General features: G+C 37.6%; 2 protein-coding genes across 4 annotated transcripts in view; one reads left to right on the top strand and one right to left on the bottom strand.

The window, feature by feature from the left end:
- AMMECR1 (AMMECR nuclear protein 1) overlaps positions 1-3,815 on the top strand; it is a 112,683-nt gene extending 108,868 nt beyond the window's left edge. For both annotated transcript variants that reach the window (XM_063083366.1, XM_063083365.1), the window contains 2 exons: positions 1,232-1,328; positions 3,612-3,815. In XM_063083366.1, coding sequence (XP_062939436.1) covers positions 1,232-1,328; positions 3,612-3,726 — 212 coding nt within the window. In that variant the 3' untranslated portion in view covers positions 3,727-3,815. The remainder of the gene's footprint in view (positions 1-1,231; positions 1,329-3,611) is intronic.
- TMEM164 (transmembrane protein 164) overlaps positions 1-17,735 on the bottom strand; it is a 247,134-nt gene that overhangs the window by 72,733 nt on the left and 156,666 nt on the right. The gene's annotated exons all lie outside the window — the stretch shown is intronic.

The following is a 17,735-nucleotide window of genomic DNA, read 5'->3' as shown; positions in this document are numbered from 1 at the left end:
AGTTGAATCTCTGTACTGAAGTTTGACAGCATAAACACATAAATGTATATTTTCAAAAAAGCAAAGATTTGTAAAAGTTGGGTTTCAATTTAGGTAACAGTTTGCTACTAATTTGAAATGCCATTTTCCTATATTATATTGTGCTGTAGCCTTGTGGCATAAACCAGCATTTTCTTTGACAGCCACATAGTTCCTTGTCATTGTCAGTATCAAATGTTTCATTCTTAGTGGTTGCCATCACTCATTCTGCTAATATTATGATGGTAGGTTTCCCATTAAGATTGGGAGCATTGAAAATACATGAAGTATTACAATTTTATATACTTGGTCTATACTTCCCAATCAACAAACATTTTCCTGTTTCACAGATATAACACAGACCTTTATGAACCAACACTGTAACACAAAATAACTTTTCACTCTGTAGTATTTTGTCATTTTTAGCCATTACTAAGTTCTAGTTTCATGGTAGTTGAAATGATTGTCTTTTTTTCTTTTGTCTTATGGAAATTTTCTTCTTATCAGAAAGCATTTGTAATTTGGTTTTCCCGTATTTGTTTATATAATTGTGCGATATGTAACAGCAAAATTTAATATTATTAAACCCTCAAATGAGAAAGTTAATCTTTAAAGCAGTTGTCTAAAAATTTGTTTGGGTTGCTTTAGAAAATGTCTTAATCATGCAGTATCTTTGACTTCGTAAAGCATACATAAGAGGTAGAGGGCCTCAGATATTAGTATACCAATAATGTCCTTGATTATTGTACACAAATATACTTGATTGATTATAGAAGATACCATTAGGAACAGCAATTACCATGAGGTAGTTTGGGAGTCCTAAATACTACTGATTCGGCCCAATGACATTTAGGCTTCTCCCTCTTTCATAAAGATGTCACTGTTAGAGGAAAGTACAGTGGTTGCGGTTTCTTACAGAGACATGACTGAGCAGTTTCTGCCAGGCTCTTAGGCTCCTTGCCTTTGAATGTGGCTGAGATAAAGAAGCCAATGTTGTTAGACATTGTGGATAGCTAGAGTTTAAGGTGTGTGGTGATGAACCTGCTTCTGTACAGGATAAAATCTTAGCTCTTCTGTATGATTGTTTTTAGGAACAAAGGAGTTGATGTCATTTGGTGACCATAATAGCTGACCTCTACAAAGTCATTTTGTATTTAACCAAAGATGCTTATTACACGTTCTTGACTTGTTTTATCTGGTCGACTCTCCACAGGATGGGACCATATTCAGACCATAGACTCCTTACTGAGGAAAGGAGGATACAAAGCTCCAATTACTAATGAATTCAGGAAAACCATAAAACTGACCAGGTACAGAAGGCATTTTCTAGCACAAGTCTAACCGGCACATTTCGACTTGTATGTCTATAACCCTTTGATTTCTTTAGTGTCTCTAATTATATTTGCTTCTCTTTTCTGAAACATAATGGGAATGAATGGCAGGGCCATACTAAGGGTGGATACAATGGAACTCTGCTTGGCAGTAAAGCCCATATGATGTATGAGCCCATCCTTCCCATCTTCAGCTCTGTGTGATTACTCCAGCTTTGTACGAGCAAGCTCTCTGAGACTTTAGACTATGTTATTGGAGAAAGTACCTGAATAAGCTGTTGGCTAGCTTTTGACATTGCTTAGCAGAATCCCAGGATTCTGATAACTAGTCCTCAAATTTGAATTTAACCTTCAAATTTTGGCAGTGGCAGAAGTGTACCATGAGAGCTTGTGGACAAACACAATTTAGCTAAAAGCAAATGCTAAATAAATTTTGGCGTGGAATAATAGGGATACTTATTTTAAAAGGAAAATATTAAATAATGTAGGAAAATGGGTTGCAGTTTCCTTTTATTGCAATTTCATAAAACCGTACTGAAGGCCTGTAGTCTAAAAATGGACTGTTCTCAGCTCTGAGTTATACATTTGAAAATTCCTGCATATCTGCTCCTTCTGGGTTGACAGTTGTGGAGAATAGAAGGGCATGCACAAAACAATTATTAATATAAGGCAGAATATGATGGATGATGTAAGATCATAAAGTATGTAAAGAGAAATTCAAGAGGGTGGGGGAAAACAGAAGGTTTCAAAGAGGAAGTCCATATAGGTCTGTGCTTGAAGAATGGTAGAATATTTAACAGGTACAGAGTGAGGGAGAAAAGGAAGTCCCTTAAAGAGGACCTTGCAAGTAAAGGCATGTAGGTGGTGAAGTACAAACAAGTTCTGAGGAATGTGAAATAGTTCGATTAAGGAGGTCTTTCAGTGTCCATAGAGAAGGTGGTCATTAGAAAGTCGGTTGGATCAGAACAAGGAGGGTCTTAAGTTCCAGACTAAGAAGTTTGGACCTGACTCTATAGGCAATTGGTAGGAACTGAAGGATTTTAAACAGATGGACTTGGGGGGATATAAGCTTGGAACCGGAAACAGGAAAATGAGCTAGGAAGCATTTCTGTTATCTACGAATCTGTGGCAATCATCTAAAAGAAGTGCAGTGGGGGCCTTAACTAGCGCTCTGGCAGTGGGATGGGAAGAAAGGTGGGGACAGATATGAAAATATTGTGGAAGAAATGAAAGGACATAGTCAACATTTAGAAGTAAGGAAATCAAGGCTTTAATCTAGATCAAAGGGACCAAGGTCATCCCTTTAACCAAGGTAGGGACCACAGGAGGGGAGTTAGGTTTATGCATTGATTCTGGATCTGAAGTGCTTCTTGGGATATCTATATAAAATGTCTAGCATGTCACTGAAAATATATGTGTGTAGAGCTCATGGCTAGAGATGATGCTTTGGGATCATCTATAAAGAGATCATAGTTGAAGGATATAGGGTTCACTGAGGGGAACAAAGTATAGAGCCAGAGGAATGGAAGATAGAAACAGGAAAATCCTACAAGGCAGGGGTAGGAGTAGCAATCACAGATAAGGAGCAGTCTCAGAGGCAGAGGGAGAACCCATGGGACCAGAGGGCTTCAAGAAGGGAGTGGTGAGTGGTATCATAGTGCAAAGGTCAAGCAGAATCAGGGACAGCCTTCAACAGAGCTGTTTCCATGGAAGAGTGGCAGCAGAAGCCAAGGAGCACTGGGGCAAGGAGTAGTGTGAGATGGAGGTTGAAGGTAGAAAATACACATTACTCTTGTGGGAAATGTGGCAATGAAAAGAAACCTAGATGTGGGGGAAAGAGAGGGTTCAGGATACCAGGATGAAGACAAGTTGTTGTTAATGACAAGACCTAAGTAGATGTGTGGACAGCATAGGAATAGTAAAAGAAGGAAGGATGGAAGATCTTTGAAGAATAGTCAAGTGAAGGAGATGCGTACATGATGGCAAAAGGTTGGCTTTCCCCTGTTCCTTCCTGTTAGCAAACTGGGGCTAAGGGGTAAATTGCCAGAAGAATAAAACAATAAATACAAGGAGTACTAGAGTGGAAAGAGCACTGGATGCAGCTTTCCAGCTTACTAGCTCGGTGACACTGGGCAAGTCACTGCTTCTCTTTGGGCCTGTTTCCCGATCTATAATATTTTCTCTAAAGTCCCACTTAGTTCTGACAGTGACATGTCATCTATTTCTCAATGTTCACTTCTCTCTTCCCTGACTTTCTTTCAGGTACCGTAGTGAAAAGATGACCCTGAGCTATGCTGAATACATTGCTCACCGCCAGCATCATCATTTCCAGAATGGCATTGGGCATCCCCTTCCGCCATACAACCATTATTCCTGACACTGAGCCGCACAACCAGTCACTGGGCCTCTCTGCAGACCTCTTCCCAGGAGACCCTACACCTTCTTGGTCTAGCTATCTCTTTTACTGTACCATTTTATGATGATAGTTTCCGTTGCCATGGTGAAGCTTCGACATCCTCAATTAAGATCATCATGGTAACGGGTAGGAAAACAGCATTTGTTAAGAAGATCCTGTTTTATTATTTTAGATCTTTTTTTTTTTTTTTTTTTGCAGCATATATAACCTTTGGGGTTTTCTTTCCTTACAATATTGTGTAGAATTTTGCTTTGCTTTCTCAATCAGGTTTCTGTCTTTCTGTCCTTGCTTTCCATTCTGTCTTCTTTCTTTCCTTCCTTCTTTCCTTCCTCTTTCTTTCAACTGTGGATAGAAGAAAGTGTGCAGTTTTTAAGTATTTTATTTAGGTTTATCTTTAGTTTTCCTCAGTTAAGATAGTTGTTTTTTGATAGCTGAGTTTGGGAGTAATGCATATCAAATTCAGGTATTTGTATATTCTTGAATTTGTCTAATATTCACTTTGCTATGAGAGCTTAGTATTTGGGTCTTCACTCTTTGCGTATATGTTTTTCCCATGGTTAAAATATATGAACTTTAGTTCTAGTAGCGAACATTTGAAAGTCCATGGTAGGACTTGTCACAGAGTGAGAAATCATTTATGCCTACTGTGCTTATCAACAGATAGGAGAGACTGCCTCATCACTTTATAGAACCAATTTCCAAACTAAAACACTGTTTTAAGAAAGTACAAACTACCTTTCATATAGGCTACAGAAATCATTTTAAAGAGCAGCAAATATTAGGAGGGAAGCAGATACAGAATTTAGTGCCTTTGCAAAGAATATAATTAAGTGGAATTAAGAGGGGTTAGAAAAGGCAATTTAGAGAAATATTCTTGTAAAATTTTATTGTTACTATATGTAAAACAAGAGATTAGATAAATTCCGTACTCTTAAGTATTTTTTTAAGCTGAAAAAAATTTATTTTGAGCAAAAACCAAAAAGAGACATTTGTCTATTTTATATTAATTTAAATTTGTTAGCTTTAGGTTTCATGATTGGCCAGAGACAATTTTAGCTACCATCTAAAGATATGGTAAAGATAATCTAGTGAGACGAAGTTCATATATGCCATGATTTCAGGGATGTATGTTTGTCTGTCATGGGGACAATACTAGAGTTTTAGAGATACTATAAAATAGTTTGAATCTCTCTCTGCACTACATACTTTTGATAGAAACACATTTATTGTGTTGATAAGATGTGTTACACCTGTAGAAATGGAGTTGGCATTCAGATACGTATTTATATATCTGATATATATCTATAGTTAGAGCCCAGCTCATTTGCAGGGCTAGTCTTCCCATGATGCACACAAAGAGAACTTACTGATGTCAATAGGAGGGTTGTCCATAAATCCCAGGAAAGATGACCTTCACTTTATGGTAGTAAATATATGTGTGTATGTATGTATGTGTATGTGTATATACATATATATATGTATATATATACGCACACACACACACATATATATATGAAAATATATTTAATTTTTTCAAACAAGAAATCAGTATATCAGGTGATGAATAAGAGTATGCTGCAGAATATATATTCTAAAACTATAAGAAATGTCACTGAATATTGAAATGATATAACTTATACATTTAGTTGCTGTGATAAGTGACAGACTGTTGGTTCAGAATTCAAAAATCCTTTCCCAGTTTGTGAGAAAATTGGCTGAATCCCTTCTGCTTGCCACTGGGGCAAAGCAAACTGCTTTTGTTTTTGATGACAGTTCTTAGAAGTTTGTTGGTATTCCTTCATCCATTGTTGAAATAACCATTTTCAGTTGTGATGCCTTAACTAAGAAGCCACTTGTTAGCCTGAAATGCAATCTTGGTAGCCAGTTCCATTGAACCTAGAGATTGGTCAGAAAAAGTTAGGTGCTGGGCTTAAAGGGATTTTGAACCATGTTGTTTTTACTTGGGAGCATTTTGGAGCAGATTAGTCTTTCAGTATAAAAACAAGTGGCTACCTGATGGAAACTTTTTCTTGCCCTTATAGGGAAACTGAGCACAAGCTGAATGATATTGTCTGCTGCAAAAAAAAAAAAAAAAAAAAAAAAAGGTAAAACAAGCAAACTGAAGAAAGACAAAGTAGACCAATATTGTTGTGAAATCTATCTTATACATCATCTCATCAGTTCAACAGGCTCCTTGTCCTGGGTGAGCTTATGGTTAGTTTTTTTTTAAAGAAATGATCTATTACATACATATATGTGTGTGTGTATACATATACTTACACATACATACATACATACATATGTGTGTGTTTATGTATTTAACGGTGCTAATCAATCTTGAGCAGGTCACGTGACTGGTCATGCGGACTCTAAAATCATATCAGACTTTTTTAAATCCTTGATATATGCAGATGTTATACAGATTTTCTTACCAGTGTAATAATGTTATACTGAAGAAATAACCATCCTGCAGGCTTCAAAGGACGAGGTCAGCAATATTTCCCACCATGGCTTGGGGGAAAAGGATAGTTTTGTCTCCTTTTGTATTCAAGTTAATGCACAGTGCATTTTGTCTCTAAGTAGCTGTTGACTAAAAGACTTTGTAGTGTAAAGGGTGTTATACAAACTGTAATGGTGTGCTTCAAACAAGCAAATGCTAGACCCTTTCACCTTTGTCATATATTACAAAGCTGTTAAATATGTGGTTTGAATTAACTTTGAACATGTTGAAATATGTAGCATGTGTCTTTAACTCAGAAGATTCTAATTGCACAGGTTGTGTTCTAGCCAGTTGTGATTTATTTGTTCAGAAACACAAATGTGAATTGCACTCTTATCACCAGAATATTGTGTAAGTTCAGTGATCTTTAAACAACTCAGAAGTAATACTTGAACTTCATTTGAGTAGCACAAAGTTTACATAGCCCCTTTTAAATGTTAATTAGTTCCATTTAAGTTTTCCGTTTCCAAATGCGACTGGGTATTTTTCCTCTTGGAAAATAGTACGTATTTTACTTTGGTATGTAGCAAAAGGCTTCCATTTCTGGAAGGGTTTTCTTGTTATTAAACAAGGTCAGCCAGGTACCAGATTCTAAAAGAACAATTGTCCCCCCACCCCTCAAGTGGCCTTCTGACTGCACTGAGAATGTGCTACTACTCTCTCTAGTCTCCCCTACTGTGAGTGGTCGGTGACATTGATGGAGGAAGTGCAAGGCTTGCTCTTTTCCCCCCACCCCACTTCAAGCAGTTATAAAATTTTCAGTCCAGTGCATACAGTCCCAATGCCCAGCACACCGGAAGTTTGTATACTGGCCTCTTTTCTTGTCTTCAATTGTGCGGGAAATTTGAAACTGTCATCTGGAATAGGTTCCATCTCTTATGTGTGTTAGATCAAACCAAAGAAGCCCCCAGCCATGCCCAAATGCTGCTCCAAAAGCCTGCCTTCCAGTCCTTACAAAAACCTTGCAGGATTAAATGTGTTAACTTTTTTATTTTTGTACAGTTTCTAAGTGATTTTTGCTAGTGATGTTAAATTGAATTAAGTTTATTTGAGGGGTGTGAGCACCTCCTCTATAGAAATAAACTGGTGACTTTCCTTTTATTTTTTAAAAGCAGAAACCCGTTGTGTGCCTCTCGATTTAAAGGTTTCTGATTACATTATTCTTAAGACCAGCATTGATCCTTTATATACAAAGATATGTTTTCCTTGTTTTTTTATCAGTTTCAGAAGAAAATGAACCTTTTATTTTGCTCTGGACCCAGTAACTGCGCTGGTACATAGACGCACTGAGAAAACAAACTTTTGTAACCACCTCTGACTGCTTTTGTATATCAAAGTTGATTACTTTTGAAATATTTGGATCTAGTTTCTAAATTATTTTAGTGTTTTATATGTTCCCCAAAATTACTTTGAATCGGTCACCAGCATAGTGAGTTCTTGGTGATGCAATGGTGAGACTTGCAATGAGCAAAAAGCTACCTGGAGTAGCTCTTCTTTTTCTTCTTTCTTAGTAACCTGTTTTTTGATTACTGTAAGACATCACAGGTTACCTGAACCCCCTTCCAGTATAACTGGGCCCTCCTTCCTTCCACATTTAATTGCTTAATAGTTTGAAGAAACTATTGGAAATGGGCATTTTATATGACATGTATGGCTTTAAAATATTAAAAATGAGCAAAAAGAAAAACTATGAGAAGGCTTATGTGGGTCTGTAAGGTATGGCTATGGAAAGATATTGTAGTAGTTTTGACACTATTGTTATTACCTTTAAAATCATTTACCCAATAAAATGTTAAAACCGAGCTATCATTTGTTATTTATTTATTTAACCTGCCTCATCATACGATCTTGGTCTCGTCGATACTTCTTACTAAAAGATTAACAGCTGAAGTCTCTGAAATCATATTATTAGGAACTGATGTTGATTTATTTCCAAACTAGCACTTGGGAAACCTTACCTGCCTGCAGCTGCTCCCTACCATGTGATTTGCTGATGTCATCCTTTTATCTAGCCCTGAATCCTGGCTTAATGATATAGATTAGCCTTTATTTGGACAATCTAACCTGGCCACAGATCTGAGGCAAGCATCAGACTTGAATACCAGTGAGGGTTTAGCTGTGCTTAAGCCCACTCCGGATATGTTCCAAATCAGTCAGTCAGTACTGGGCGTTTCCCCTTTGTGAGCCAGTGGGGGGGGGGGGCAGTAGCAGTGCTATCCAGTGAAATCATCTGATGAGGTGGGAACCCTTAATTCTCCCATCACGGATTGGTCATTTTCTTAGTACAGGATTGAATCTGAAAATGCCCAAAATGTGGCCACCAAGAGCTTGTACACACTCATATACACACACTAGGCATACCACATACTCAAACTTATTACCAGTTACCTTTCCAGTTCCAGATTGGTACCCCCAACCTAAGCTTGGGGAAAATGCCTGAGTGTAGGGTAGAGCAAATGGTCCTACTGATTTTCAAGGGCCAGATAAGAGCCTACGTCAAGAAAGGAATCTCCATGGGTGCTACCTCCGTCAGCTGTTGCCTTATCTCTTTCTCTACGGAAAGGCTACCAAGGACATGGTTGAAATACCTCTGGCTCTTTCTAAATCATTTGTTGTCTCACTTTCATCATGCACATTTCAGGATTAGTTACTAGTTAAATATGTGCAGGACAATTTTCTATTACATCTCCCTGAAGCCCTGATACCATGTGAGTTTTATGACACATGCTTATGTCAATCACAGTGGCTAAAAACAGCCACCTCAGATCCTAGAGGACTATTGTGGTTTTGAATAATGCTCCATAAAGGCAGCCATCTGCTCGGGGTTTACCCATTTTCATCATTTGTATTTAGTGGGACATAAGACTTTAACGATTTAGACAATATTAATAGGCTCAGGTGGAATGAAGTAATTTAATGAGCCCACAGCATTCTTTTTTATAGCACTAGTGGTTAACTCAATGGTCTGGGCAGATTTCAACTTCAGTAATCACACTCCACCTACCTAAATTCTTCCCAGAGTTTCAGCATTTCCTCTTTAGATTTTGTACCCCATTGGACCCCTTTTAAATAGTTACTGCTTCAGAGGGCAAGCATGGTTGTGTGGGATGCAGCAGTTTCTCCCTGTTGATGGGAAATACTGTCATATCCAAGGGGTCTTATCAGTAAGCTATGGGGAAGTCTGCTGTGGGGAAATCACACCTGGATTCAGAGATGCCAGCTGGGAGAGCCAGTGAATGCCCATTCAAGAGAATGGCTCCTCCCCACTTTCTGCAGCTCTGACTACATGAGCCAAGACAAGTGTGGGTTTCGGTTGGTTAAGCACTGATAGCTTCCCATCTGTCTGCCCAGGCTTTGCACCTGCAGGAGGAAGAGATGAATGGGAGGATGCAACTGAGGCCAGCCCTGGGTATACTGTTTTTGGCCACTACATTAAAAGGACTTCCTTGATACCTGCAGCCCCATGGGACAGACTGTTCCAAATTCCAAATGTTTTGGAAGAAATCTTTCAAGAATCAGAGGGAACTGTCTGAGGTCCGAAGCACTGTTCTGAAGCCAGTCTATCTCCTCACCCCAAGAACTAGGTTATAACCTTGTTTTAAAATGACCCCTTAAATGTATTGTGTTTGGAAGGTATTGACTATGTGTCTCAAATTGTTGAAATGAAGCCACCCAGAGAGCTGGTGGAGGGCATGTGCTGCATAGAAACAAACACTGACCTGCACTTGAAGAGTTCCACTATGACAGATGATTATCTAGTTCGACAGAAGTGAGATGTGGAATGTGCTCTCTAAGTCTGGAGCACACAGCTGGGCGGTGACTGCATTATATGCCTCTGTGCTCACCAAGTGCCATGGCGTCCTTGAGCTCGTGCTCCCATTCTAAAAGGACTCATCCAAGTCACAAGGGGTGGGTAATTGGTTCACCCATTGGTCTCCCTCCATGGTGGAAGAAGAAACTCTTTTTTTAATGAAAATCATAGCTGGCACCTCATTATGTTAAAAATGTGAAATTAAAAGCAGTATTTCATTGCTATGGAGTATAAATGTATATGCCAGTTACTTATAATGTTGAGAACAAGGCTGTTTTGATGAGTATAAAATTTTGTAATTGGGGTGATGGATGACAGTTGTGGTTATAGTCTCAGTACTCAATTTATTTCTGTATTTTCTTTTGGCTCTGCCGACAGCAAGAAGGTCCTGATTTGCACTGAGAGAAGGGGATCTCTTGCTTGTATAATTTTATGAAAGTGGGTACATATGGACCTAAACTGCAAAAAGCCGGTGCACTCACACAACCTTCTGAACCAATGAACCAAGGCTTATAAGAAGTTCAGGCAGGAGAAGCATCAATCCCGAGGGTTGAACAGAAGTGAGCCAACCTCACAGCTCCTGCTAACCCATTGGTGGTCTTCAATTTGCCATTGTGGACGTAACACACTAGGTGTTTGTTAGGTGTTATTTTGTTTTGTTTTTTATTACAGATTTAAAATACTATATATTTAAATACACACACGTGTTTTTTGAATTAAATGTTTGTGGAAACTTGGAGCAGTTCCAACAGAACCCCAAGATCTCACAGGACAATCTGAACACCACTGCTGAAGCCCCAACATGCCCAGTTATTTTGAGAGGCTTTGGGAAGCCGTCACTTCATGAAATGACAGCCTTTTTTTTTGGCCTTTTCCTCCCAAATGTCAGGCTCAACATGATCCATCAATATTTATTGAGTGCCTGTTCCCCCAGAGACACGGCACTGTGCTTGGTTTCAGAACGAATATAGTGTAATTTTGTAAGACAAATTAACAGTCCACCCTGGGCTAACAGTTGTGAGTAGCATACAAGTTTGGTCTAGTTGGGAAATGCCCTTCAGACTGGGGCCCAAGCAACACTGGGCTGGCTTTATAGGGTTTCCCTAAATGGCTTCCAAGTCAGAGTAGCATTCGAGCATAGTTGTAGCTGCCCCTGCTGGAATATGGTATTTCTTTGGCTCTTCAACATGTTAGCACTAGAAACCACAACATACTGGGCACAATCATGATTTGTTGAGTGAAGGAGATTGTTTCTGTTCCTGTAATGTGGCTGTCTTGCTCTTTAGCAGGAATGTGCAAGGTGGCTGAGTGAGAAATTATGTGATTATATAAGAAATGGGTTTATGGACATGGAGAATGGCATTTGGCAGATGAAAATTGTGTTCCTTACTGTAAAGCTGCCCTCTGAGAAGCATCAGGCCCTTCCCATGACCAGGAGAAAGATCAGAAGAGAAAGACAGAGACTAGGCCGATTACTCAAGAGGCTGCCTTGAGGCCTGAGGAGAAGAAAGTTATCATATGTTTAGTGGTTGAAAAATTACCTCATAGGGAAAAAAGGGGCAGAAGAAGAGAAAGGATAGTAAAGGTAAGCCATGCGGAAAGGAAAATCAGAGTTACTTTCTGAATCACCTGCTACGTAGAAAGGGCAGGAAGGAAGCATTAAATTTGGCATACTGTAAAACAGGGAGCGCAACTGGTACACAATAGAATGTTTAAGTCACAAATTAACTGACAGGAAGCTCCTGAAAGTTGCAGCCATCGTTTGGACATCAGGCAGATTTGAAACCAGGAGTTGCTACAGTCACTTTTTATGAAACTAGCATTTCCATCCAAATGATATTCTGGAATGATCCAAGATCACTATATGTGTCAACATGTATAAGTGGATTTGGGTGTATCAGCATAGGAGACAGGCTGACGGCTGGATCGGCAGTCATACTCCCCACTTCCATGGATCCTGGCACAATAGAAAGGGTGTCTTGGACTGGAAAGAGCAGGAAACCCCCATCTTTTTGAAGGACAGTGCTGGCATGAATAACGCAAGCATTTCCCTAAACCTTCTCTACTTCAAACATTCAAATGAATTCCAGGAACACTGTGTGGAGACGTTGCCACCCTGCTGGCATAAGCCTCAGCAATGGCCTCTTTCCCAGAATTGTGGTCAGGGGCAGAGGTTGGTGGCCATAGTGACTGACCTGTGTACATGAAACCATGCCCCTTGGTAACTTGGTTCTGTTTATGTTGCCTAGCATATTTTGTGGTCTGCGGTACTCATGCTTGATGAAGCTTAAAAAGGAAACATGGGGTTAGTCCAGTTCAAATAGGATGGGATTGTGCCTGTGGGGTATATGGGTCGAACAGGTATATGGGTCGAATTGGCCCCTTGATCCTCCATTTGGGTGTGTACTATTCCAGAAGAATCTGCAGCCTTGGAGAAGGCCAAATGGACATTACTAATAGCCAGCCCTGGGCTGGGAAAGTGCAGGTGACATCCTTTGCTCTAGGGAAGGTTACATAGTGGGTCCCATGACCAGGGTGCACAGCGCACTTGAAAACTGAAAAGGAAACTTCTTTATTTTCAACCCCCTTTTTTTGACATTTTCTTTTATTGAGGTGAAATTCACACAACATACAATTAACTACTTTGAAGTGTACAAACACAACCATTATGGAAAACACTATGGAGATTCCTCACACAACTACAGATAGACCTACCATATGATCCAGCAATTCCACTACTGGGTATATATCCAAAGGAATGGAAATCATCATGTTGAAGGGACACCTGCACTCCCATGTTCATCGCAGCTCTACTTACAAAAGCCAAAATATGGAACCAACCTAAATGTCCATTGATGGATGACTGGATAAGGAAAATGTGGTATATATACACAATGGAAAACTACTCAGCCATGAAAAAGAATGAAATTCTACCATCTGCAGCAACATGGATGAGCCTGGAAAAAATCATGTTAAGTGAAATAAGCCAGACACAGAAAGAGAAATACCACATCTTCTCACTCATAACTGGGAGAAAGGAAAAGAAGGGAAAGGAAAAGAAAAAGGAAAGGAAGAAAGAACGAACTACAGTAATATATATTGAACTTTCAGGAGGAGACAACAAACCTAAGGATACTAGAGCTGAGGGGGAGGGTGGGAAGGGGGTGGGGAGTGATAGGTTGTGTGGAGGGCATGGGAAAAGATTACAATTTGCAATGATGAATATGCTAATAATAATAAAAAAGTGTACAATTCAGTATGGTGTATTTGCTATGTCATGCAACCAACAGCTCTTTCTAGTTTCAAAACTTTGTCATCATTCCATAAAAACACCACATACCCATTAAGAAATCTCTAATCTTTTTCTGTCTCTCTGAATTTGCCTATTCTAGATATATCATATTGCTGGAGTCATGTAATATGTGACCTTTTATATCTGGCATCTTTTACATAGTATAATGTTTTTGAGGTTCATTCAAGTTGTAACATCTTTTAATACTTTGTTCCTTTCTATGGCAGAATAATATTTCATTGTATCATATAACACAATTTGTTTATCCATCATGGTGGACATTTGGGTCATTTCCACCTTTTGGCTCTTAGGAACAATTCTGCTATAAACATTTATGTACAAGTTTCATTGTGGATATATGTTTTCATTTCTCCTGGGTATATATTTAGGAGTGAAATTACCGAGACATATGGTTATTCTATCTTTAACTTTTTGAGGAGCCACCAAACTGTCTTCCAAAGGGGCTGTACCATTTTATATTCCCATCAGCTATGTGCATGGGTTCCTATTTCTCATCCTCACCAACATTACTTTCCTTTTTTTTATTAAAGCCATCTTAGTGGATATGAATTGGAATCTCATTATGGTTTTAATTTGCATTTCCTTAATGATGAGTGATGTTGAACACTTTTTCATATGCTTACTGGCCATTTGTATGTCTTCTTTGGAGAAATGTCTACTCAAGTCCTTTGCCCAGTTTTTAAATGAATTGTCTCTTTGTTGTTGAGGTGTAAGCGTTCGGTGTAAGCGTTCTTCCAATATTCAGGATATTAAACCACTATCAGACAAATGATTTGTAAGTATTTTCTCCCACTCTGTAGTTTGTCTTTTTCACATTATTGATAATATTCTTTAGTGGACAAAGGATGTTTATGAAGTCCAACTTGCCTAGTTTTTCTTTTGTTGCTTATGTTTTTGGTGTCAAATCTAAAAATGTATTTCCAAATCTGAGGTGATAAAGACTTACCTGTATGTTTTCTAATAGTTTTATAGTTTAGCCCTTATATTTAGGTCTTTGACCGATTTTGTGTTAATTTTTGTAAGTGTTGTGAGGTAAGGGTCTAACTTCACTTACTGCATGTAGCTATCTAGTTGTCCCAACACCACTTGTTGAGACTATTCTTTCCCCCATTGAATGGCTTGACATCCTTGTTGAAAATCAATCATAAAGGTTTGGGTTCATTTATAGACTCTCTATTCCTTCTGTCTATTCTTATGCCAGTACCACACTCTTTTGATTACTGTAGTTTTGTCATATCTTTTGAAATCAGGAGATTGAGTCCTCCTACCTTTTCTTTTTTTAATGCTGTTTTGGCTATTCAAGGCCCATTGAGGTTCTTTATGAATTTGAGGACTTGCTTTTCCATTTTGGGGAGGGGGGAGGCCATTGGAATTCTGACAGGGATTGAACTGAATCTGTAGATAGCATTGGAGACTATTGCCATCTTAACATTTTTCCAATCCATGAAAACTGTATACTTTTCCATTTATTTAGATGTTAATTTCTTTCAGCAATATTTTCTAGTTTTTAGTTTTACAAGTCTCTTAACTCCTTGGTAAAATTTTTTCCTAGGTATTTATTCTTATAGATACTATTGTAAATGGAATTGTTTTCTTAACTTAATTGTCAGATTGTTCATTACTGGCATATAGAAACACAACTGATTTTTATGTGTTGATCTTATACCCTGCAACTTTGCTGAATTTATTGGCTCTAGTAGCAGTTTGTGTGTCTGTGTGTGTATCCTATGAGATTTTATATATATGTAAAATCATATTGTCTGTAAATAGAGATAGTATTACTTCTTCCTTTCCCATTTGCATTCCTTTTATTTCTTTCTCTTGCTTAACAGATCTGGCTAGAATTTCTAGTACAATGTTGAATAGCAGAACTGTGGACATCCTGGTCTTGTACCTGATCTTAGGAGAAAAACTTTCAGTCTTTCATTATTGCATATGATGTTAGCTGTGGGTTTTTATAAATGCCCCTTATCATGTTAAGAAATTTGTTTTCTATTTCTAACTAGGAATTAGTTTGCTGAGCGTTTTTAATATAAAGGGTGTTGACTTTTGTCAAATGCTTTTTCTGCATCTTTTGTGATAACCATGCCTCCCTCCACCCTTTGTTCTAATAATGTGGTGTGCTGCATTGGTTGATTTTCTTATGTTGAATCACCACTGCATTCTGGGATAAATCCCACTTGGTCATGGTGTATAATTTTAATGTGCTGTTGGATTCAGTTTGCTAGTATTTTGTTGAGGATTTTTGTGTCTATATTCACAAGAGATATTGGTCTGTCATTTTCTTTTCTTGTGGTATCTTTGGCTTTAGTATCAGGTTAATGCTGGCATCACAGGATATGTTAGGAAGTGTTCCCTCCTCTTCTATTTTTTGGAAGAATTTCTTTAAGTGTTTGGTAGTATTCACTGGTGAAGCCATCTGATCCTGGGCTTTTCTTAGTTGAGAGATTTTTGATTACTGATTCAATGACTTTACTTGTTATAGGTCTGTTCATATTTTCTGTTTCTTCTAGAGTCAGTTTGGTAATGTGTGTTTTCTAGGAACTTGTCCATTTCATCAAAATTATCTAATTTGCTGGCATACAATTATTTATAGTATTATAATCCTTTTAATTTTCATAAGGTTGGTGATAATGTCCCTGTTTTCATTTCTGATTTTATGTATTTGTGTCTTTTCTCTTTTCATCTTAATCAGTCTAGCTAAAGATGTCAATTTTGTTGATCTTTTCAAAGAACCAACTATTGGTTTCATTAATTCTATTTTTTCTATTATCTATTTCATTTATCTCTGCTCTAATCTTTATTATTTCCTTCCATCTGCTGGCTTTAGGTTGAGTTTGCTTCTCTTTTTTTAGTACCTGAAGATGTAAAGTTATGCTGCTGATTTCAGATCTTTCTTTTTTAATGTGTTTACAGCTATAAATTTCCCTCTGAGTACTGCTTTCACTGTATCACATAAGTTTTAGTATGTTGTATTTTCATTTTCATTCATCTTAAAGTATTTAATAATTTCCCTAATGATTTCTTCTTTGACCCATTGGTTCTTTAAGTGTGTTCTTTAATTTCCACATATTTGCAAAATCTCCGTTTCTTCTTCTGCTGATAATTTCTAGCTTTATTCCATTTGGGTGGAAAAGATACTTTGTATAATTCCAGTTTTTTTAAATATATTAAGAATTGTTCTATGGCCTAACCTACGGTCTATCCTAGAGAATGTTCTATGTATGCTTTACAAGAATGTGTACTCTCCTGCTGTTGGATATAGTGTTCTGTATATGTTTTTTGGGTCTAGTTGGTTTATAGTATTGTGCAAGTCCTCTATTTCCTTACTGATCTTTTGTCTAGATGTTCTATCCATTATTTGATGTGGGGTATAGAGGTCTCCCAACTATTACTGTAGAACTGTCTATTTCTCTCTACAAGTCCCATCAATGTTTGCTTCATGTACTTTGTGGCTCTGTTGCTTGGTGCATAAATGTTCATAACAGTTATCCTTCTTTATGAATTAACACTTTTGTAAATAAAAATATCCTTCTTCGTCTCTTGTAACAATTTTTTACTTAAAATCTATTTTGTCTGATATCATTATAGCCACCCCAACTCTCTTTTGGTCATTATTTGCATGGAATATCTTTTTCCATCCTTTCACTTTCAACCTATTTGTGTGTCTTTGGATTAAAGTGAGTCTCTTGTAAGTAGCATATAGTTGGATCATGTTTTTAAAAATCCATTCTGCCAACATCTATCTTTTAATTGGTGAGTCTAATCTATTACATTTAAAGTGATTAGCGATAATGAAGGACTTCCTTCTGCTATTATGCTATTTGTTTTCTATACATCATATCTTTTTTGTTCCTCAATTCCTCCAATACTGCCTTCTTTTGTGTTTAATGTATTTTTTGTAGTATACCTTTTAAATTCCCTCTTCATTTCCTTTTCTCTATATTTTCTAGTTAATTTCTTAGTGGTTACTATGGGGATTATAGTTAACATCCTAAATTTATAACAATCTAGTTTATCACCCCCTTTTTTTTTCTTTTCCTTTTAAATTGTCTTTATTTTTTAAAGCAATTTTAGGTTCACAGCAAAACTGAGCAGAAAGGAGAGAGAGTTCCCTTATATCCCCTATTCCACACACACACAACCTGCTCCACTATCAAAATCCATCACCAGAGTGGTATATTTGTTATAACTGATGAACTTACATTGAAACATCATTATCATCCAAAGTCCATAGTTTAGAGTTCATTCTTGGTATTGTATGTCCTATGGGTTTTGACAAATGTATAATGAAATGTATTTGACATTATAGTATGATACAGAACAGTTTCACTGCCCTAAAAATC

Source organism: Cynocephalus volans, chromosome X, assembly GCF_027409185.1.
Source record: "Cynocephalus volans isolate mCynVol1 chromosome X, mCynVol1.pri, whole genome shotgun sequence".
NCBI classification, from domain to species: domain Eukaryota; kingdom Metazoa; phylum Chordata; class Mammalia; order Dermoptera; family Cynocephalidae; genus Cynocephalus; species Cynocephalus volans.
Note: the sequence above shows the minus strand (reverse complement) of the source record. Positions and strands in the feature narration are given on the sequence as shown.